This window comes from Podarcis melisellensis (assembly GCF_964234715.1).
Source record: "Podarcis melisellensis genome assembly, chromosome: 5".
Lineage (NCBI taxonomy): Eukaryota > Metazoa > Chordata > Lepidosauria > Squamata > Lacertidae > Podarcis > Podarcis melisellensis.
Window position 1 is genome coordinate 63,054,906 of NC_138537.1, and position 23,180 is coordinate 63,078,085.

At 43.3% G+C, this 23,180-nt stretch overlaps 1 protein-coding gene across 1 annotated transcript; it reads right to left on the reverse strand.

Annotated features, from left to right (window-relative positions):
* LOC309370975 (protein FRA10AC1 homolog) lies at nucleotides 1-23,062 on the reverse strand. The gene is made up of 14 exons (XM_081913281.1): nucleotides 22,913-23,062; nucleotides 19,619-19,695; nucleotides 17,979-18,068; nucleotides 17,845-17,890; nucleotides 15,884-15,960; nucleotides 15,063-15,146; nucleotides 14,323-14,407; nucleotides 11,545-11,590; nucleotides 5,784-5,897; nucleotides 4,414-4,456; nucleotides 3,515-3,636; nucleotides 2,788-2,826; nucleotides 1,713-1,797; nucleotides 1-114 (listed from the first exon to the last, which is right to left on the reverse strand). Exons 1-14 carry the CDS (start codon nucleotides 22,928-22,930, stop codon nucleotides 72-74), a joined length of 969 nt encoding a protein of 322 aa, XP_081769407.1. The 5' UTR covers nucleotides 22,931-23,062; the 3' UTR covers nucleotides 1-71.
* Nucleotides 23,063-23,180: the final 118 nt, after the last annotated feature.

Sequence of the window (23,180 nt, forward strand, 5' to 3'; positions counted from 1 at the left end):
TGAAATTGGAAGCTTGATGTTTATTTACGGATTTTGATGATCCACGAAGTTCCAGATTTCCACATTACATTTCAGAGAAATAAGTCTTGAAAATACTCATCAAATTCTTCTTCCCTGTAAAACAATAGCAAATGGTATTAAGAAGCAGTGGGGGGCCGGGGGGGGCATGCATGCAGTCATTTTCATTTACTCACAAAGACATTTGTCAGGGGCTCAGGAGCAGAGGCGCAGGGAAGAGAGGAGATGGAGAGCGAAGGGGAAGAATCCGAGGGGAGCGTAGGAGAAGATGACAGTGGCCCGAGAGATTCCATGAGCCTCTCCAGCGAATCGGAAGATTCACAGAAGGAGGCGCCTATGGCCAGGGCAAGGGGGGCCCCAAGAGGGACGCTCCAGGAGCAAGGGGCCAGCGGGGACTCCCAGAGCAGCAGTTGGAGATCAGGACCAGCTTCCCCACCAGAGTGTAGTGGGGCGGAAGAGTCCCAGGTAGCGGGGCCAGCGTATTCCCCGCCAGGGAGAGAAGATGAGTCAGGGCTGGCCACGCCTCCATCGGAGAGTCAGGCAAAGGAGGGGAGGTCAAGTCCAGCGAGCCTCCCGGAAGAGGGAAGCAGTGACAGGAGCAGTATAACGGTCAGGAGGAAGGTCACTGGGTTGGCGCGAGAGACAAGTTCAAATGTACAGGAGCGCGGGACAACAGAGAATGAGGATTGGGAACCAGGTCCTAAAGCCCACCGGAGGCAGGGGGAGGAGTCAGGCGACTCAGCGTCAGAAGAGTCCAGAAAGGGGAATGCCACAGCGGGCAGGAGGACCCAGAGGAGGAGAGAGCAACGGAAGAGGTGGAGCAGGGCTAGGATCTTAAACTGGTGTCAGGGGGGAGGAGATTTAGACGGGACTTCAGCGGTCTAGGGTTGAGACGTAGAGTTGTGCGCCGCGGCTTTGGAATCGAAACTGAACCTTAATAAAGACTTTTGTATATAACAAGAACTGGCGTTGGTCCTTTGTGAGCTGGGACCTTGGGCAGCTCTGACAACATTTTTCAGTCCAAGGTGTGGTACACCTTTTTAGGTGTGCTGACAGGGTCTGCGCTGACAAAAATGTTGCACTATTGGGGCATATTGTTAAGGAAACATATGCTTACAATAATGCTTACAACTTATGGTGGCATGGCAGAGGTGCTGTACCAATCTTGCAAATAGATAACACATGCGCAAACAGTAATGCCAGGGTTGTTAGATCATTCAAATGTGTGAAGTGGCTGAAACAAAACTGAGAAACCTACGGGAAGATTGAAATCTAAGGGGAATGTTTCCAAAGGATGGTGCTGCCTGCAGTGAGGCCCAAACTTCATCCTCACCCACATTTAAAATGTCTTCCTGAACCTCCCAGACACCAATTGTTACCTTCCTTCTAAGGCTGGTGCTGTCTGTCTTCACCCTGTTGTATGATTGGCCATGGCTGACAGATTTTTGACTACGCTATATGCCCACCACTTTCCCTCTTTTAGGGGCAGAGCAAATTTTATTTTACTAAGTTTCCAAATAAGTCTGCAATTTACAGAGAGGAGTTCTCTTCTCTGTTTCGTTTACTGAAGGAGGATATCTGCCCATAAAGGTTAACTGTAATTGTTACCAATTTGAGGAAAAATGACGTAATTATATTTATTTTAAATAAGCACCATCGTTTTAAAACAAACAGCTACTCGTCAAAAAACTGACCGTGTTTTCTCTTCAGTTTCTTGTGGCGGACCCTTCCAAAAATCAGCATCTGAGGGACCATCTTGCTCGTCATTATTGACAGACTCTGTGAATGAAAGAGTGATTCAGTAGTATTTAAAATGATTTTAGGAATGTCACATTTTAAACTATGTTTGTAAGCTGCCCAAAGTGGCTGGGGAAACCCAGCCAGATGGGTGGGGTGTGAATATAGCAACAACAACAATCTGAAAGCATTTTCTTTATTAACAAGTCTCATTCACAATCCAATGAAGGTAACATTCTCAATCTATTTTTTGTAAATATTAAAACAGGGGAAGAATTGGGAACAACAGGCTTATGGATACGCTGCAACTATATTTAGCTAGCTTATATTCCAATATCAACATTGTGAATAAGACTGACCAAGCCTTTCCTCTTTAAAATCCATCCCTTTGTAATCATGGTGTGCTTTTCTTCCTAAACAGGTAATTTTGGCATGGGATTTTGTGGGCTACAGCCCAACTGCATGAAGGCATAAGAGAAACAAACATTGTTGCAGGTTTAAATGACTTATGTTTATCACCTCTTTTCCTAATCCCAAACAAAGTATCTTTTTTAAACAAGGCAAAAGATGCAATGCAACTAAATAGCCAATGTGGTTTGGGTCCCAACTGCCTATCGGCTGTTTACAAACTGTAATTTTCTGCACTTCCACATGAGCATCAGAATGTACTTTCTTGCCACCTATCAACTCTGCATTGCGTTCAGTGGAATGGACATTTGAATGTGTATTCAAAATGCAGCCCCCAATCCACATCTTTGTACATCTGGCAGCACCTAAGTACTTCTTTAAAAAAAAAAAGAACTTAATGCTTACTTGGGGTAGAAAATCTCCTGGTAACATGAGCTTCTTGCTGGCATTTTACAGAAAGGGCAACATGTGTCTATCTGGGTCACATGCATTTAGGAGGCTGGCCCAGGGTCCTGCCTGCCTCTCCTCCACTTTGACTGACACGCTCAGCAGGAATGTGGCTGTGGTGATGGGCCCACCACTCCTTTAAGCCAAAAATCAAGATTTCACCTGCAATTTAGTTACCTTTGTCAGAATCGTCTGATTCTTCTAAGAATGACTGATCTGAAAACAGACATTTTTAGAATTATGTTAGTTACATGTCTAGTTATTCAAATACATGTACAAATATAATGTTAGAAACTCAACATCTACTGAGCAATTCCTGGCATTTGATAAGGCCAGAGAGAAATGCTAAAAAAAAATAATTATGGTTTTTAACTAGTAAGCCTCAAATATATAACAAATACTTTTGGTTAATACCTAAATGTCAGTTTTCAGTAAATGAGTTTACCATGAAATGTTGCTAAATGTCCAACATAAACATAGTGACCCAGGACGACATAAAGGCTAGTTCATCGGACAAGGCTGCTTCCTCCACCAGGCCTCCTGTGCACAAATTCTCCTTCTACCCTCAACCGTAATTTGCAAACCGCATGAAACACGGATAATCTTAATTTAGCACCTGAAACTAAGGTTTGGCTTGAAATGTCAGAGTAGAAGCACCCCAGGACAAGAGAGATTTGCTTTCAAACGTACTTGGGAAACCTTCCCACCTGTAGGAAATAGACCAGGCCTTTTCCCCATCTCCCCTCTTCCTCCCATGTTTGTCCTTCCCTCTCAAAAACGGATGTGATCCCACAGGCACACAAATTCTCCTGAGTCGAATCGGCTAGCGGTTTTCCAAAACACGAAATGTACATGTTTTAACATTTTAAAACAACCTCGCTTTAAGCATAAAGGTTTCTTTTACCTTTATGGCTCTTTCTTTTCTTTGGCTTGTGTCTGTGAGGTGAAGATAATCTTGTTTTCTTTGAAGCTGTGGAGCTTTGTTCTGTGCCTGCTCGCTTTTTCATTGGTTTGACTTCCTTCCTCCTTTATAGAAGGGAGTGGATGTTAAAAGTTCTATCAATGTGTTTATCCAGCAACAAAAATATTACAGAAATATATAGTGGGTGGGGAAGGACTCTTTATAATTCCTGAACAGCCAACCCTGAAAAAATCAGTAAATTTGATGTTTTTAAACTGATCAATTTGAACATAGTATGGATGCTTTTTGTTTAAGAAAAGATGTTTCCTATATGCCCTAATAAAAGAGAAAAGGTTTGAGCCAACTCAGCTGCTTCCAAAAATGGACCACATCTTAGTTGAACATAAAGGTGCAGAGTGTAACCTGAATCAAAGCTTAACCCCAGAACTGTGTGACGCTATCAATCAGTTCTTGAACCAGGAAAGTAGAAGTGGTGTCAATAAACATGCATACACGTTTCCCCAATCCCTTGAGGGGACTTTATGCATACACAAGCAGACTTCCGTATGTGTATATTGCTAACTGGACAAGCAAAGAGGTGTTTCATGGCTCTGCTCCCCAATCCAACAGCTGGGATTTCAGTTTTGGAAAAGCTGGAAACAATTGCTTGGGAGAGGAAGATAATTTCAGGTTGTGGCAAACATCTGTTGAGGAACTCACTGGAGCAGATCATGGAATCATAGAATTGTAAAATTGGGCGTGACCCCAAAGGTCATCAAGTCCGATCCCCTGCAATGTTGCAAATACACCAAGGGGAGGAGAGGAAACAACCCCGCCGACATAGCATTGTGCATACAACTCAGTATACCCAAACATATATACAAAGACTGTACTTTCGTTACCTGTGGTGAAAATTTAATTTGTAAGAGCATTCGGGACAAAGCCCTTTAAAAAGAGGGAAAAAAGGAAGAATTAAATGTAGAGGAATTAAAATATCCCCATAAATTTTACATCTAACATCAATTATCCCCATAAAGTCTGCTTTCACTTTTTGTAAGATTGCCATGTCTAGCATGTCACACGTGCTGCACGCTAATCAAAACCGTCAGCAATAATTCTGCCTTTTAATAAATAAATTGGAAAAGCATTATTAAAAAACACTCGGGGTGGTTTTCAACTAAGTTGTTGTGTGTGTGTGGAATGAGGTCTGCTCACACAGAAGGAATTTCCTCACTCTCCTCCCATCTGCACTGCCCAAATGTCCTCTGGAGCGTTGCTGGGACCCCCTGGTCAGGTTCAGGGCACACAAGGGAGTCACACAGGGGGAGGAGAGAGTGGGAAAGTCTCATAGAAAGAGCAGACCTTGTTCCTTGTGTGCATGCCCCACTTAGTGCTACGCTGAATTCTGCCCTTGGAGGGCTGCAATCCTATACCCAGTTTCTTGGGGGTAAGCATAACCGAACTCAATGGGACTTACTTTTGAGTAGATATGTGTTGGACTACCTTGTTGTTCAACCAAAAAAATCTTTGGTGGCCTTTGAACACAACACTAAGATATAATTTAACCACGAGAGGGATGAGCCTGAGTGTGGGAAAATGATTGCTTGTACATAAGAGCATGAGCAAAGTTCTTATTGTTGCAAGGGGATTTCATAGCAGGAGGCCGGCTTGGAGCATGATCAACGCGTGGACAGCTCATGCTGTCCCAATGATTGGTCCACATAGCATAGCCTGATCGACTACGTGGCCTGGTGTGATGGCATGGCATTGTCCTTATCTGCTGGCTGAGAAAAAGTTGCTTTCCCTGTATTTGTATCTTTTTGAGTTCACACAAAATGTTGGCTGTAGCCGCTGCAGCAGCCAGCCAGAATTCTTCAACCCATCTCTGTGTGAGACTGATTATTACTGATGGCGAGCAGGTTCTCGTCACCTGAGCAAAGGGATGGGCTCATTTGCTCCCTGCTCACCTCTTTTGCCGCAGAAGGTGGTTTTCAGCAAAGCCAAACAATCCACATTCTACAGAAATCAGCTGGTTTGGAATGGATCCAGACTGCACTCCCCTTTTGTGAACTCTGTACTTTAAAAAAATCCTGTAATGTGGGTTTATAAAAGTCCTAATGTAATTTTCTACCCCGAGTGAACATCAACAGTAATAATTCAGCTGGCCAGATCCATTTATAATTAGCCGTCTAAACCACTTTGAGGTTTTCTTAAAATTAAGCAGTGTATTATTAAATAAAAATAAAAATCAAAGCTTACTGTTAGAACTCACTTAATTTAACAAGTGCGTTTTTCTTTTCGCCATGCTCAACGTAACCAAAATTCACCTCCCAACTCTTCAAGCCTTCTTTCTCATCACAGTGCTTACTTCCACAGGAAAACTGACCTAGAAAGCAGGCGAAACAGAAAAGAGCACTAAATTTATCTCTCCCCAGGTAAGTTCCTAACAATTAAGTTAACTGTTAAGGATACTACTACTAGGTTTGTTTAACAAGAGGGCCTTCTCAGTAGTGGCACCCTCCCTGTGGAACACTCTCCCTTCAGATGTCAAGGAAATAAACAACTATCTGGCTTTTAGAAGACATCTGAAGGCAGTCCTGTATCGGGAAGTTTCTAATGTTTAAGGTTTCAATATGTTTTGATATATGCTGTGAGCCGCCCAGAGTGGCTGGGGAAATGTTATTATTATTATAAAATCATGCGGTATTTACAATGAAGATAAGGTTAGTCTAAATCAGCTGCAGTCTCCAGCACTTTGCAAGATCAATATATTGCAAGATCAAGCAATTGCAATAACACTGTTTCCTTGGATCTTCATGATCATTTGATGGTCCTGGGATGCCATACCCATACAGTTCTATGGTCCAAAATCTAAGATATTGAGAAATATGAGTAATATATTGAAATCATTCCATTAGTGCACAATCCTAAACCAGCATGCCTATTTCAATGGCTGGAGGGCGTCAGAAAGGAACTCTGCCATGTGGGGGGAGGGGGTTGCCCCATGACAGAAGCCCTTGCTATGCCTAGAAAGGAGTCAAGTTCCCACCAGTGACAAACCCCAAACTGGAACATTATAGAGCATGGGGAGTTGGATCCCCAGGGGGCCTAACCCAGGGGAAGAATAACACAAATAAAAGGAACCTGCCCTCCCACCTTCTGCTCAGGCCAGTGTGGCTTCAGATGTGGTGGTAGGTGGAGCAGTGGTGGACCGTGGGGTCTCAAATTTCAGTGGCACCCTGTGCAACACTCCCTGTTTTTCACCCTGCATTCTAAACCATGGTTGCAGCAGCCCCGAGGTTCCACGCCCAGTGCAACTGAACCAATTGTGTTGCCCTAAACCCCCTTCTGGGAGAGCTTCCACTCTTGCTTCTCCCTGCCGCTTATTACTGGGATGAGTACTGGAAGAGCCAGCCCACTGATGAGGCGGGGTGAAGCAGCCACCCCAGGGGGTAGAAACAAAAGAGGTGTTCCCACAGTCACCCAGCCCACCCCACTACCACCAGAGAAGCACCCCAGGCAAGGGAGGCTTTGTTGGGGCCATGGTGGAACCACGTTCTACTGTCCAGCTTTGCCGCTGGTCTCCCCCGCCCCTAGGAGTGGAGAAGGGTGGGTGGCCCAGCTGTGCAGAATGCTTTGCCTCTCACCCAGCAGGGTGGGGAGGTTTTGCAAGGGCTTTTCCTTGAGGGTAAGCCCCTCGCAGACCCACATGCCCTTCTCGGCACCACAGGAGTAACAGCAGTGTGCCAACTCATCCCAGGCCTCCCCTGGGTACTGGCACTGATGTCCCTGATCCGGGTGACTCCTTTGTGCATTTAAATTATTTTTGTTAATTCTCCCCTCCTCCCCAACCCCACTTTATGCCACGTTTTAACCTGTTGAAACTTCCCCGAGTTTTCCAAAAGCAGGTCGCCACAGAATCATAGAATTGCAGAGTTGAAAGGAACACGCCAAGGGTCTCCTAGCAGAATCTCAGCTAAGGCATCCATGACAGCTGGTCATTAAGACAACCTCTGCTTAAAAACCTCCAATGGAGGGGAGTGTTGTGTTGGAGCGAAGGATGTGCTGCAATTCAGAACAAACCATTTAAAACCCCTGATAGGGATGCATAGCTGGACTCTGTACTGTGCACGTCTTTCTTAGGATGCTGTACTTCAATAACGAAACGGGCACAGCATATGGCAGCCTTGTTTCAGCATGTCCAACGAATGAAAGCATAACATCTCGTTTGATTTCACTGGCTCTGTTGCGTTTCTAACCCTGTGTGTAGTACCAGAGACATACAGCCTCTCGGAAAATGAGACATCCCCACGCCTAGTGAGTGGTAACTATCTGTATTAATAGGCTCACCTCCAGAACTGTTTTTGAAAGATTAACCTCAGAATGTTCTGCCTAAGCTGCTAACCAATGGATTGACAGTGTCCTCAGATACTTCACTTCTGCTGTGCAAAACCAGCCGTAATACTAAAGCAGGAACCAAAGAGCACAGAATGCTGCTGCTCATTTACTTCTCCAAATGACTTAAGAGGCACACAGTCAACCCTGGATAAAAGAACATTTGAATATTTATACAAAACACACAAACGGGAAGCATCAGGGTTTGTTTGTTTGTTTAATCAATACGGTGTATTTTGTTTTAATTTACACCTACAGCAATCTGATGCCAGCATTAAAACTCTGGCTGATGGTGATGGGTTGGGATTGTAGCCCATGCTTCAAGTCATATGCACAAGGGAGACAAAGGATGTACCTGATTAATAGGCTGATTTTTAGACACAACAGAGCTCTTAATCTAAGAGGGGAGGAATCAAAATATATTTATGGACCCTCAAAGGCTTGAGCTGCTGTGGCACAAAACAGCTGTTGGGGAACCTTGGAAGAGGGGATTTAAGTCACTTAAGGGTTAGGCTGATCACTTTGTTTAGTGATATGGAGGAATCTTCTCTGACAGCTGATTGGCACGTATCTCTGGATGCTTCACCCTCAGCCGTACTGTATATCTTAACTCACTTGCTGGAGTCATTGGGCTCCATCTACATCCTAGTGGTTTGGCGCAATATTTCCTGTTTGTGGTTGGTATAACTATTTATTTATTAAAACTGTATGCCACCCTTCATTGAAGATCATAGGGTGTTTCACAACATAAAAATGCAAAATGCAAAAACAAATTACATAGTAACACAAAAACGAAACAATAACTCCCCTCCCACAAACACATTTAAAAGGCCATATAAGGTTTACTCAGCCAAAGGCCTGGTTATAGAGAAATGTTTTCACCTGGTGCCTAAAGATAAGTAATGAAGGCGCCAGGCGAGCCTCCCTAGGGTGAGCATTGCACAAACAGGCAGCCACCACAGAAAAGGCCCTTTCTTGTGTTGCTGCCCTCCAGACCTCTCATGGAGGAGGCACATGAATAAGGGCCTTGGATGACGATTGCAGGGTCTGGGTCAGTTCATATGGGGAGAGGTGGTCCTTGAAGCATTGCGGTCCTGAGCTGCTTAAGGATTTATTGGTGAAAAACATCACTTTGAATTGGGCCCAGAAACTAATTGGCAGCCAGTGCAGTTTGGGCCAAGATCGATGTAATATGCTCAAACTGCCTTGCCCTGGTGAGCAACCTGGGTGCTGAATTCTGCACCAGCCAGAGTTTCCAAACCATCTTCAGAGGCAGCCCTACGTATAACGTGCTGCGGTAATCTAACCTAGAGGATACCAGAGCATAGGCAACAGTAGTTATCTGGGGCGTAGCTGAACCACCAGCTGTAGCTGACAGAAGGCACTCTGCACCACCGAGGCCACCTGAGCCTCAAAGGATCCAGAAGTAGCCCCATGCTGTGTACCTGTTCTTTCAGAGGGAGTGTAACCTCATCAAGAGCAGGCAACCTCCCATCCATCTAGGAACCTCCCACTAACAGTGCCTCAGTCTTATCTGGATTGAGCTTCAGTTTGTTGGCTCTCATTCAGTCCATTACTGAGGCAAGACACTGGCCCAGCACTTCCACTGCCTCACCTGCAGATAGAAAGGAGGAGGAGAGCTGTGTGTCATCAGCTCTTTGCTCACAACATACTCCAAACCTCCAGAAAGCCCCACTCAGCAGCTTTATGTAAATATTAAACAGCATGGAGGATAAAAATGAACCCTGAAGTAACCCCACATTGAAGGCTCCCCGGGTCTGAAGATGGGTCTTGGTGCTTCCCAAGCATCACCCTCTGGAAATGACCATCCAAGTAGGACGGGAATCACCATAAAGGGGTGCCCCCCACCCTAACTTCGACAGCCACGCTAGAAGGACACCATGGTCAATGGTATTGAAAGCCACTGAGGTCAAGGAAAACTGTCTTTCTCCCAAGAGAGTTCATCATACAGGGTGACCAAAGCTTTCTGTGCCAAAAGCAGACCTCAACCCTGACTGAAATAGATCTACAAAATCAGTTTCCTCCAAGAACATCTGGCATCAAAATAGCTACAATGAAAATGTTTGATATGAACCTCCTGGTTATGGAAGGAAAACACAACTTGTTTCATTAAATGATAGCTAAGAAGCCAAACCAGAATTCAAAAGAAAATGTCATTTTAAAATTAATGTCACTGCTGCTTGTTTTTCTTACATACTGGGCTGGGAGAAGCTTTAAACAGCTTCTATTGCCTTGCTAAGATGTATGCAAAATCAGAATAATGTTTGATTTGAGAATGCTAATAAAATAATATACAAAACATGTTTTGCAAGAGTAAGTTCTGCAAAACAGATTACACAACTGCATCTAGAAATGTTTACAAAATTGCTGAATGCTTGCGCCCCTTAGTGGTGAACTATATTATTGATCTATGCTAATAGCTGCTGGTAACTGCAGCTGTCTTTGTGAAGACAGCCTATGGTTTCAGAAATAATAATTGACAAACAATAAATAAATGCAGAATATATATTAGCGGTCTACTGCATTGCTAGAACAAGAAACTGTCACAAGAAGCTATCCATAGCACAGCTGTGCTTCCTATACATCGTTTATTGGAACTTGATCAGATATATTTATATCTTCAAACTTTCTATAAATTACAAAGTGTCTATTGTTCCAAGGCAGCAGAAGCTCCCACTGGTGAAAATTGCATTCGCGGCTTCTACCAATCTCTCCTCACCCCTGCAGCCCCAATGCCACCGCCTACACAGCTCCAGAGGATGGCCCAACTTAGTTGTGGGGGCACAGGGAGCTGCAGCAGGAAAGGGAAACTCTACCAGCCAGAGCCTGCGTCAATAGGCAGGCATGAGAAAAGATTGGATGGACTGTCAAGGAGTGAGACATACAAAAAAAACTCATGTTAGTATCAACAGTCCTCTTGCCCTGTCTACTTTACTACCTATGGTTGCATTAGCAAATGCTTCTTGAAACAATACATACTACAGTGGTACCTCAGGTTACATACGCTTCAGGTTACAGACTCCGCTAACCCAGAAATATTACCTCGGGTTAAGAACTTTGCTTCAGGATGAGAACAGAAATTGTGCTCCAGCAGCGCGGCAGCAGCAAGAGGGCCCATTAGCTAAAGTGGTGCTTCAGGTTAAGAACAGTTTCAGGTTAAGTACAGACCTCCGGAACGAATTAAGTACTTAACCTGAGGTACCACTGTAAATGAAATTAAGCTTGTTTCTCAGCTATACTCCACCCAGATCATTAAAGCACTCTAGAGATGGTAACTGCCATGACAGAACGATATAAGCTAATTTCATGTTACCGTGTATATCTTGAAAAAAATAGTCATTATGTGACAATGTAATAAGTAAGAGAGAACAAGTAAAAACATTCATTCAAAAAGGCTTGGATCTCAAAGTTCCCTATGTGAGCATAAAGACCAAGGGAGAATCCCCTCCTAGCTGCACCCTTCCACACTAAGTCTCATAATGTTACAGAAGGTTTATCAGCTGGCAAACAACAATTGGGGGCAGGGGCTGGAGCAGGAAGCTCCATTCTCTGAACAGAACTCTGCTCATAGAAGTTACAATTCAAACCACAATAAGAAAAAAAAAATAACAACTTGCCTTTTCCTGACACAACCTCTTTCTCATGTCTCCATCTAAATCCAAACTGTTAGAAGAATAAAAGACATGCAGTAAGTATTTTGCACTTACACATTCAGTGCATCCAGTGCAACTGAGATATTTCTCTTATGCCTCAGGTATTGCAATTTTATTTTTCTAGTTCACTATCACTGAATTATTATGATATTGAGCTACGTGTTCCACAGAAAATGGTAAGAATGGATTTCATAGACTCTGATAACTGCTAGTAGGCAAGAAATAGGAATGATTAAAATATGAATTGGGAAGATCCACCCTCGCCTGGAATTGCTTCTGGTGTCACTCTAAAGGTTGCTCTTCCTCCACTTTATAAGTTCAAAGTGTTTAATCCAACTTTTCGTACTTCCTCTGTACCATTTAAAATTTCTCCTCAAAGGATACATGAAAAACATGGGAGCTCTTGCAGCAAGTTGCAGGATAACCTTTCATTTGTTCAGAAGACACGGTCCATCCTGAATCTTGACCCAAACACAAGGCCATTCCAACTTTTTCAAAATGTCTTATCACAGAGGTCAACAACTTGTTCATGGTCCCAGGAGCAGAGCAGGTAATGAGATGATCATGAGCTTCAGGGGTGCCAGTGAAATACCCAGCTAGACGCATGACACTACCTGGGAGCAGGGGAAACCTGTGAAGGTGACTGCTGGGATCAAGGCCTATCTGAGAGTCTCCAGCTCCTACAGGAACCCCAGGCTCCTTTGTATGACTAGCCAGGTCAGATCTGTACCTGCAAGCCTCTCCAGAACTGGCAAAACAGACAGTAGCAAATATAGATGGTATGAATTGTCTGTGCAGGTAGGGGACAGAGAGGTGAAAAGAGCACTCTGGGGAAGTAATACAGGATATATGCATTCCTGGGGTCTTCGCCCTGCCATCCCCTCTCACCATACCCCATTTAAAAAGCTGTGTAATGAATAAGACTACGATGTGTACTTTCATTCAAGGGCATTCCCTCTCCAAAAAACCCTGCTTTGAAAAGAAAAACAGACTGCAAATAACATTGTACAGAAAAGTTGGTAGTTCCAATTTGCTCATCTAGATCCAACATACTGGCCACCTAGCTATACTCCCTTTTCATCATCAAATGACAAGGAATAGACAAAGCACTGTTATGCATAATAGTCTTATGTCTACTTTTGTCTGTGCTAAAGTCCTGTTCAGCCTCTGCATTTTCAGCAAGGTGCAAGCAGGTAAAAAGTGTAACCTACAGCAAGAGCCATTGTGGGTAGTAGCCACTGATAGCAATATTCCACATGAATTTGTCTGTTCCTGTTTTAAAGCCATCCAAATTGGTGGCTATCACTACAGCTTGTAAGAGTGAATTCCATAGTGTCTCTCTGCACTGTGTGAAGAAGTACAGTGGTACCTCAGGTTACAGATGCTTCAGGTTACAGACTCCGCTAACCCAGAAATAGTACTTCGGGTTAAGAACTTTGCTTGAGGATGAGAACAGAAATCGTGCTCTGGCAGCAGGAGGCCCCATTAGCTAAAGTGGTACCTCAGGTTAAGAACAGTTTCAGGTTAAGAACGGACCTCCAGAACGAATTGAGTTCTTAACCCAAGGTACAGTGGTGCCCCGCAAGACGAATGCCTCGCAAGACGGAAAACTCGCTAGACGAAAGGGTTTTCCGTTTTTTGAGCTGCTTCGCAAGACGAATTTCCCTATGGGCTTGCTTCGCAAGACGAAAACGTCTTGCAAGTTTGTTTCATTTTTCTTAACACCATTAATACAGTTGCGACTTGACTTTGAGGAGCAACTCATAGAACGCAGTGTACATAGTAGCCTTTTTTGAGGTTTTTAAAGACTTTGGTGATTTTTGAAGCTTTTCCAAAACTTCTTTTGCAGCCATTTGGTAAGTTAAGCTTTTAAAACTTTTTTTGGCAGGGGGGTTGGATTTTGGGTTGGGGTGTTTGGAATTCAAGGACTTGGTGTTGGGGAGGGGTTTGCAAGAATCTGGAAACTTATGTGTTTATTTTCTGCATTTTTATGATTTTCTGTGAACATTGGCCACTCTGCTGTTTTTTTAAAAAAATTCTGGATTTGAATTTCTGTGTGCTGGGTGGCTGGGGGAACAGTTGGGGAGGGGTTTGCAAGAATCTGGAAGCTTGTGATTTTTTTCATGCATTTTTATGATTTTCTGTGACCATTGGGCCACTCTGCTGTTTTTTAAAAAAAATTCTGGGTTTGAATTTTGAAATGCTCTTTACAGTATGTGTGACTTTAAAGAGCACTTAATAAACTCTTGTTGTACCAAATTTGGCTTTGTTTGGACTTTTTTTTGACCATAGGAACATATTAATTGATTTTCAATGCATTCCTATGGGATTTCGTGCTTCGCAAGACGAAAAATTCGCTAGACGAAAAAATTCGTGGAACGAATTAATTTCGTCTTGCGAGGCACCACTGTATCACTGTACGTAATTTCTTCTGTCTGTTCTGAATCTTGCAACATTCAGCTTCATAGGATGTCCATGAGTTCTAATACTATAAAACAGCCACAGTCACCTCCATGAGAACCTGCATTCTTGTGTGTTCACACTAGGCTATACTTTGGCTTATGATTACATGCAAACCAGGACATTCTATCTACAGTTCCCATTATTGGCCACAGGTGTTAAGATACTGGCTATGTTTCTACCTATAGTCTCTGCAATAGCATACATGGCCTTAAGAGAGATTACATTCACTTGGATGAACATAGACAGCCCCCTGAGTTACAAAATTTGTCCAGCATGTACCTTGTTCTCTTTGTATTTAGTCAGATCTGCTATGCAGTACTCCTTGAATAATTTATCGTAGTATTTCTTGCTGAGACTCTTCTCCCTGAAAGACGGAGACATTATTATGGGTTAGTTGGTTAGACAACGCAAATGTGGGCAAAAGATAGAAGTTTTTTTCTATCTTTTTATCTTATATTAAAAAGGCAGGAATACTAGCAAGGTAGTTTTATAAATGTACAGCTTTCACAGAAAATTAAAGAAAAAGCACAATTCAATGACCTTTTCTTTAAATACTTTAACATCCTATGCATTTATGCAGAAACCCCCCTGTGTTTAAATGGGGATAGTGCATGTAGAGGTGTAGAGAATTGGTGGGCCGGTTGGACAACTCCCATCAGTCCTGGCTAGCATGATAAGGGATAGCCAATGGTAAAGAATGAGAAGAGCTACAGCCCAACAACATCTAGAGAGCCACAAGTTCTGCACATCTGGTGTATAGAATTGCAGCCTAACACGCAGCTGAGAAACAGCTTTGAAGATGCCTTGTTTTGTAGCATTAAAAACAAATCACTAGATTGCTTTTAATTGGCAATGCACAACAATAATTCCCACTCACTCGCATCATGAGTGTATTAGCCACAAAGGTGTACAATTAGACTCCTTAAGTTTATCAAGCCATTTTACATAAAAAGAATATGTATGAATTAACGTATTTATATAAGAGAGAAATAAATGAGATCAATCCCAGCCCAAGTTACCAGTTCATGTCAGCTTCATCTTCCTCTCTCCACAAGAATCTGTGGTTTTCTCTTATAATGTCAAGGTCAGTCTTGTCATTTTCTCTGTTAAAAAAAATAATCAATCAGTTATCAAATGATTTTTTTTTTTTTTAAAAAGATCACCTCTCTTCATTTGTTGCATTTCCTTTCAGAATCTCTAACACATTCAGTTCCATTTTATAGCTCACTTTTCCAGAAAAATCTGTGTCCAAAGTGGCACATAATGCATACAAAATACACAATGAGCAATGTTTGTCCCTGCCCTTATGCAGTATTTGAAAGGGTGGAACACTTTGCAATTCAGCAAGGAGATGGAGGCAGGAAAGACTTAAGCAACCAGCCACAGCTCCTGCTCCTGAGCCAATGGGGAGGTAGTTTTGGCTGGCTGTAAAATGCCTGAAGTCTGCCTCCCAACTGAGTTGGGGAAAACATGGCACCTGTCCATCCTGCCACTCTTCTGTGCAGGGCTCACTGGCCTCTTCAAGACCAAATGAGATGTTCTGCCTTCATCTTACATGGCTGTGGGATGAGATTCTCGCCCCCCCCCCCCACTCTGCACTATATCAATGCACTGTATTGCTTTTCCCCAACACAAACAACAACATGGGATGGATGCAAGTAAATTGTAACATGTGAAGCACTCCAGAATTATCCAGAGTTTACTTCTGCTCACTCCTATTTACTCAAAAGCACGCCCTCAGTGATTTCACTTTTAACTTGCTCTCTATTATTTATGCATAAGATTACAGACTTAGTAACTTCTGAAAGCAGACAGACTTCTGTAATTATTTTGTACTCACCCTGAACGTTTGAAATCTTCTTTCTTGCCACCATAGTACAAAATATAGTCATTGACCATTTTCTTATGTCTTGCATACTGACAAAAATTAAGGAATTTGCTGACAGCATTTTCCTGCTTCCCCAAAAAGAAATAAGATAACTGGAAATCTATCGTTCCTTTGCTGAAAGAACTCTGCCTACACCTAGCAAATTTGGAAATGGCTCACACAGCATATGAAGGACCACTCAAGGAACAGGAGAAAGATTTCTGCAAGAGAGAAGTTGGGGAGACTGGCAAATCTAGTGACAAAATTTTACCATTCCAAAATAAAATCTACACTGGAAGGTTTCAATTTGGGCCATTTCATACAAGTGCCAACCACAGTGCAATTGGCAAAATTAGCACTATGACCACATGATGTAGTTTTCTGATGAAAATACTGAACAAGGAAAATACTCGTAATATGGTAATTCCCGATATAATGTCTTATATATATATTTTTTACACCAGCTTCTTCTGTGCTGGTTATTTTTAACCAAGGACAACTCAATAAATACAGGCAAGTAACTGCAGGGGTGGGGGCAGAATATTTAGTTATTTTAGAATTGTTCCAGAACTGGTTACATAAAAGCCGTCTAGAAGTGTTGCTTCCTTTCAATAAAGCAACAGACTTTCAGCCATGCTATCATGGTATTATAAATCATTTATCAAGCTTCTAACTTACACAGCACATATACAAATATAGACAGAGAGCTCTGCCCCTAGGATATAGGACTAAATATTACAAGACAAGGCATAGACAGTTGAACTTTATACACTATTGCTGACACAGGTCTAATATATATGAAGCTGATCTAAGGACACCCCGCTCCATGTAAATAGAGAAAGCAATCCACCCATCAGCTGGATTCATGACAGACAAGGAATGCTACCCCCCCAAAAAATGAGGTAAAGCAAAACAATGGAATATCCTTCCGAGCAAAAGACACAAACTATTCAACTATTAACACCGCATTTCACTGAAAAGGTATCAGGAGCGAATTGGTCACTGCCTGCATATTATTGAATAGAATTCAGCTTTGGAGTCATACCTCTCTTCCACCCACACATTTGTTGTCTTAAAAGACAGCAAGAACAGAAATAGGAGAGTCCAAGTTAGTTCTTCTAATCAATTGAGGAAGGCTCCAAGTCAGACTCAATAGCATTTGGAGTGGTGGTGTAGTGGCACTGCTCACCTGGTTCCCCAATGCAAAGTGTGGCTGTGGGCATAATGGCGTCAGAGTGGCTCCACCACTGTGCCCACACTGAGCTCTCCTCCTGGAAACTGGCAGAGATGCTCACTGTTTAGATGCCAGGTGAGCAATGCCACCCCACCTGCCCTACTGACTGCAATTGGTTAGAGTACTGTTCAACCTGCTGCAGTAGCTACACCTGCTTTATTCTCCTTGTAACAAGAAAAGGGCACTGAGGCTCACTAGGAGGAGCTGCAATCCATTTGCCTCCTCTTTCGCTCTCTCCGACAGCCTTCAGCCACCTTCCTGGAGAAGAAAAGCAGCACACGTATCACTAAAGAGCTCAATCTCACTCAATGACTCCCTCTCAGGTCATCATATTGTCAGTTCTGCTCCAGATCATACTGTGTTGTGTCAAGTAAAGTTGGTGTTTCTGTTGGGAGTTCAGAAGGAACAAATTGTTCTAGCAGGTGGTATGGGCAAGGGCCCTGATTGGCAGGTGGTAGCAATGAGATCCACATTGTGCCACAAGAGGGCTTCCTAGAAAAACTTACATATAACCAAGATTATACATGTGGCAAATTTAATGGCCGGTACTTAACTTTGTTCAGCAAATTCCTCTCTTAGATCATGAGAAATGAAATATCCCTAAGGAAGCAACCTCTCAAACAAAGGTCTCTTTCATGAAGTTTCCTCTTCTCAAAATTAAGACAAACTGTTTCTTCATCAACGCAAATTTAAAGGATACAGCATCCAATGCTAGGAAATGAAATCTTTGATTTCTTGCTTCTTCCCTGGTAAAAACAACAATGTTATTCTAGTTGTCTACATGCCATGTGCTTAATGCTATTCTGAAAACATTCCATAAGTATGGCAAAGTACCTGTCCCATTCATCTGTCGCCACCTGTCTGTGGGCCACCTTGCTCTGTTTTTCTTTCTGGAAGGGCTTTTTGAGTAATGCATCTTCATTCCTTATCATGCAGGAGGGGAAACACACAGAATTGGTTATTAGAAGAAAATACATATAAACAGAGCAGCAACTTAGTGTTAAAGGAAAAGCTTACCCCCTGTCAATAATTAGTTGGACCACTTGGAGAAGGGATGGGAGGTAGGAGGTTGGTCTACACCACCACTCATTCGGCCCCCCCCCGCCTCCCATGGCATAGAGCAGGGCCAGCAACTCCCACTGCTACAGCATGAGCTTCCTCTACACCCCTCTCTTGCTTCTGGATTAGCAATTGGAAAGAAAAGGAACATCCTTAGGAGTCAGATTTGACCCTGGATTTTCCAGGCACTGATCTCTAACTTATTGGGTAAAGGAAGCTGTGTTGGCCCATGAGAAAAACCCCAAAGTCCACATTCCTAAATAACAATAAGTAGTACTCAGACATCTGGGATCAGGAGCAGGGGCTTACAGATTGGAACATGCAGCTTTCATATGTGTTTAAACTCCAGCAAATCTCTAGATATTTAGCACTATGTGTTAGTTCTCCATAGGAATCACTCCTAAAGGACTACCATGCAAAGAAAGCTCACTAAGGTTTCTTTTCTGCAAATCAAATTGCATCCCTCTCTTGACATCTGAGCAACATTACAAGAGTTAACTAGGAAACTACTTTCTTAGTTTCAAGTTTAATGTCTGTCACTTCTTTACATCTACATGTTTATAACTCTTCTGATGCTCTGAGCGGCTGGTAGAGATGACAGATCTATCCCTGGAATGCAACCCAATGAGTTGCTTAGCTGCCTTTGTGCATGTCTTCTAAACAGTGAAGCTCTAGTTCTTTCTCCAAGACATTTATACAGCTGAGACAGGAAGTCTGGCACCCTATGCAATGCGCTGGTGTCATCTACGGTTAGGCCAGCCCAGTGTGCAGAAAATGTTGCACTAGAACTGACATTCAGCCAAGGCTGGGGCAAGGAAGTTATATTCTTTGATCTACTCTCCTGAAGTTAAGCAGACAGCTCCAGCTGGTTTTGGTGTTGTTGTTTTTGCACTTGAATGCTGTCTTCGGCACAGGAAAGGCAACTAACCATTAGGTTAATAAATAAGCCACATAAATAAATTATTTAGGCATGTTTAGGGATTTACTCCCAGGTAAGTGTGCATAGGACTGAACCCTTAGTTGCCACAAAAATGAGTAATAGAATATAATAATCAAGCAGCAAGAGCACTCCATTCCCTTCCAGCAGGTGTCTTATTCTTTCATAGCCTGCTGCCACCTGGCTTTGACTGCTTTGATCTCTCATTCAGTAGCTTGATTAATCCTGCTGAGATGTGGCAGAGGGAAAATCAAACTAAAGGACCAACTAGGCTTCAGTGCTGTTCTTGTAGAGATGAAGCACAGAACTGCAAGAAATGAGATGGCACAGAGACACTAGATGAGCACAGCAGTTCTCCCCTACCCCGCTCCTCATTGGAGACAGCACTCTCTGTCAAGCTTGAGAGAAAGAAGACAAAGGAGTCTGCCACTTACACTCCTAGGAAGGACCTTATAATACTACTAGTAAAAGGCATTACCTATTTTTCTGCTGGTCCGATTTCTCTCCTGTTTCATCATCACTAAAATCAGAGTCATATCCTCCATGGCCAAGGATCTGGGAAGGGAATTATAAGGCACAGAATCTAGTAAATTTAAGGATCACAAGACACTGATTTAAAAGAGAATTGCCATCATTTCCCACTAAGTTTAAAGGAACAAGAAGCATGTTTTGATAGCAGATCCAAACTACATATTGGCTTCATAAACAGAGAGAAGATGAGAGGAACTAAACAGATTTCTACATGTCCCCTCTGCTTAGAAAACCGCACCCATAAGAAGAGCACTTGATCAATTGTCTCTGACTCCAGAGACTACTGAAGAGGACTGTCACAACAGCAGCAGCCACACGTCCTTGCATGTCTCTTCCAATGAAGTTTCACTGCAGGAGCACATAAGAGGTGATGTGGGAATGCTCCAACTTCCCTCTCACCTAGGAGCAGAAGATGTAAAGAGGCTCTCTGCACACATATATTCACCAGTGCGCCAGAAGATCCTAGTATCATCTACATGTTATTGCCCATCTTTCAGTGGCCAGTCCATCTTTGACTTTCTCAGGTCTTTGCACAACACCCTGCCAGCACCATGGAAAAACCAGGAGTAGCTAACATGGTGCCTTCCAGAGGCTGCTGGACTACAACTCCCATAATTCCTGACTACTGGCTATGCTATAGCTTTAGAGTGGAATCCAAAAGTATCTGGAAGGTACAACATTAGCTACTGATGCCTTGACTGACAGGTCCTAACACCTTTTCAACCAAGTCCTCCAAGTAAACTCTACAATGAACTAGATCAGGGGTCGGCAACCCGCGGCTCCGGAGCCGCATGTGGCTCTTTTACACCTTTGCCACGGCTCCGGGGCGGATACTAGTGAGGGGAGGAGGCGCATTGTGCACCCCGACACTCCCCACTGTGGCGGGCGCTGTACTGGCTGTGACGTCGCATGGGGGCGGTGCGTGCGTTAGTTTTGCGGCTCCCAGTTTGTTTTTTTCTTCAGAAGTGGGTCCAAGTGGCTCTTTTTGTCTTAAAGGTTGCAGACCCCTGAACTAGATTCTACTTCTGTCTTATCTAGGAAATAATTCAGAGATGATGGAACAAGGCAACACCATAAGCCAGGCACTGAAGCATCTAGGACTGGTTCACAGAGTCCTATTTCCAGTTTTTCTCTTCACACAATCAGCAATAGTGGCTCTCCAGTGAAGCATATGTCCATGATTATAAATTTACAGGGGGAAAATATGTCAGCATGAAAATATGGAATTTATTAACTAGGATGGATCCATAATGTTCTTTTAAAGGTTGCATAATACTTCTTCCTTACACACAATGCACACCAGCATTCGGTCTCAATTTAGGAGAAAGTGAACTTTTCCCCTTTCAGTAAGTCACTCTCTAATATCTAAATTGCACGTCTGGTTTAGAAAATGCCATACACTGATCAAAGAGCAGTAAAAGGATATAATGATCCCCAACTTTCATTTAGGCTTATGAGTAAAAAGGAGGGATTCTAATCTGTAATTGTGAGACAGCACAAAATCAAGGTGTGATCATTATTCTGCATAAAAAAGGATGGCATTCAAGAGTGCCATCTTATGTACGTGGCATCACCAGAGTAACTGGGACAAACAATTACTATGAAGTAGCCCGACAGCATTCATTGTTATGAGAATAACTGCAGTAATACCTGGCAATACCTTTCTGCTCTGAGAGGCCAGAGTTCAAATCCCTACTCTGGTATGAAGCCCACTGTGTGACCTTGGGACATTCAGCCTAACCTACCTCACAGGGTTGTTATGATGTTAAACTGAAAGCAAGAGAGGCACCTTGAACTCCTTGGAGGAAAAGTGGGTTATAAATGCAGTTACAAATATATAAAACCTCTGACAGTGACAGCTTATTTCTGTTGTCATTCTTTATCTGCAGCTCCAGGAAATAACATATTCTTGCAGTTTAGTGCAGATTATTCTTAAAAACAACTGCATGTTTTTCTATACTATTTTAATACAAGATATATACAAACTGTAACAAGACTAGAATTTAGTCATGCTGGCCACATGACCCGGAAGCTGTCTGCAGACAAATGCCGGCTCCTCGGCCTGTAGAGTGATATGAGCCCCGCAACCCCAGAGTCGTCCGCGACTGGACCTAACGGTCAGGGGTACCTTTACCTTTTTAAGGCACATAGAATACCTCACCCTTTAACATTTTTCAGTGACAAAGTGTTTAGCATAGTGTTTAGAAGTGGCGTAAAAAGAATGTTTTTCCGTCATTTCAAAATATGTATATGGAAGAAACAGTTCTAATATGCAGTAGCAATTGTGAATACTGAATCAGAGAAAAATAGTTATTTTATGTGTGTCTTTTAACTGATCTGGGATCACTAGATAAAAAGCAGTATGTACAGTAAATAATCTTTTTAAAAAACACCCCCAAAGCAAGCATGTTTACATAACACTTATGATAATTAGTGAGGCTGATAAACACAAGGCTGAGGTTGCAATCCTAGACATTAGGGGTGGAAAGCCAGTAGCATCCCAGCTGCTCTTGGACTCCCATCAGCCAGAGCCAGGAAGCCCAAAAGCCAGGGATGGGGGGAGCCACAGTTTACAACATCTGGAGGGTCCGTTCGGTACTTCCTCGCTGCTGTACCATTTCCTTGTGCGTGACCTCACCTGTGAGCAGTAGCAAAATATTACATCACAAATGTTGCCGAATCAGTACAGAAAACAAGATTAGAGCAATTTTAAAATAAAGCCAGATTCTTTCTTTTTTTTTGCATTTGCTTTTTGCCCTTCTTTCAAGAAGCCGGCTGGGAGGCACCCACGACTTTATTCCCAAATTAAACTTCGTGAGATAAGACTGATGAGAAGTAAGTTGCTTTTCCATGAATTAAACTTCAGGCCTCCTCGGTCCAAGTGTGACCCTGTGTCCATCAACCCACACCATATCCGTTGCTAGCCAGTGCAGAATTTACCCCTATATATAAACCGCGTTTTTTAAAAACAAAAACAAAAAACGTTTTAAGTGGTAAGCCTCCGACATATAAACCTTAAATGCGTGGACGAACGCATGCAAGTTTCGGGGTCGGAACTGCCTTAAGAGCTGCGATTCCCCTCCTGCATCCTCTCCCTAAACCCACAGGAGAGTCTTCGGGACCATTATTCTTATTTTCATTTTTGCTGCCCGACCCGCAGCGAGCGCCTTCCCAGCCGGTCACTGAGGCGACGGGCCTCCGTTTCCTTCTCCCTCCCCCGGGGCGAGGAGCTCCGACTCACCGCATTCGAGAGCTTCATCTCCGGCTGCCGCCCCGACTTCCAGCCCGTTCGCTTTGCCTGGGAGGAAGAAGCGAGGCGCTTAGGCCTCTCCTCCTCCCGCGCAGGAGTCCCTCAGAGAGAAAGGCCCCGTCGGAAACCGCGTCCGCAGCCCCAGGGGGCCGGCTGGAGAAAGCTTTGGCCGCGCTAGGCGGCGACTCTCCGGGGCCGGATCCTTGTCCGCTCGCTCGCTCTCCCCCCTGACTTGGGAGTCGTCGGCGGACGGCTTTCT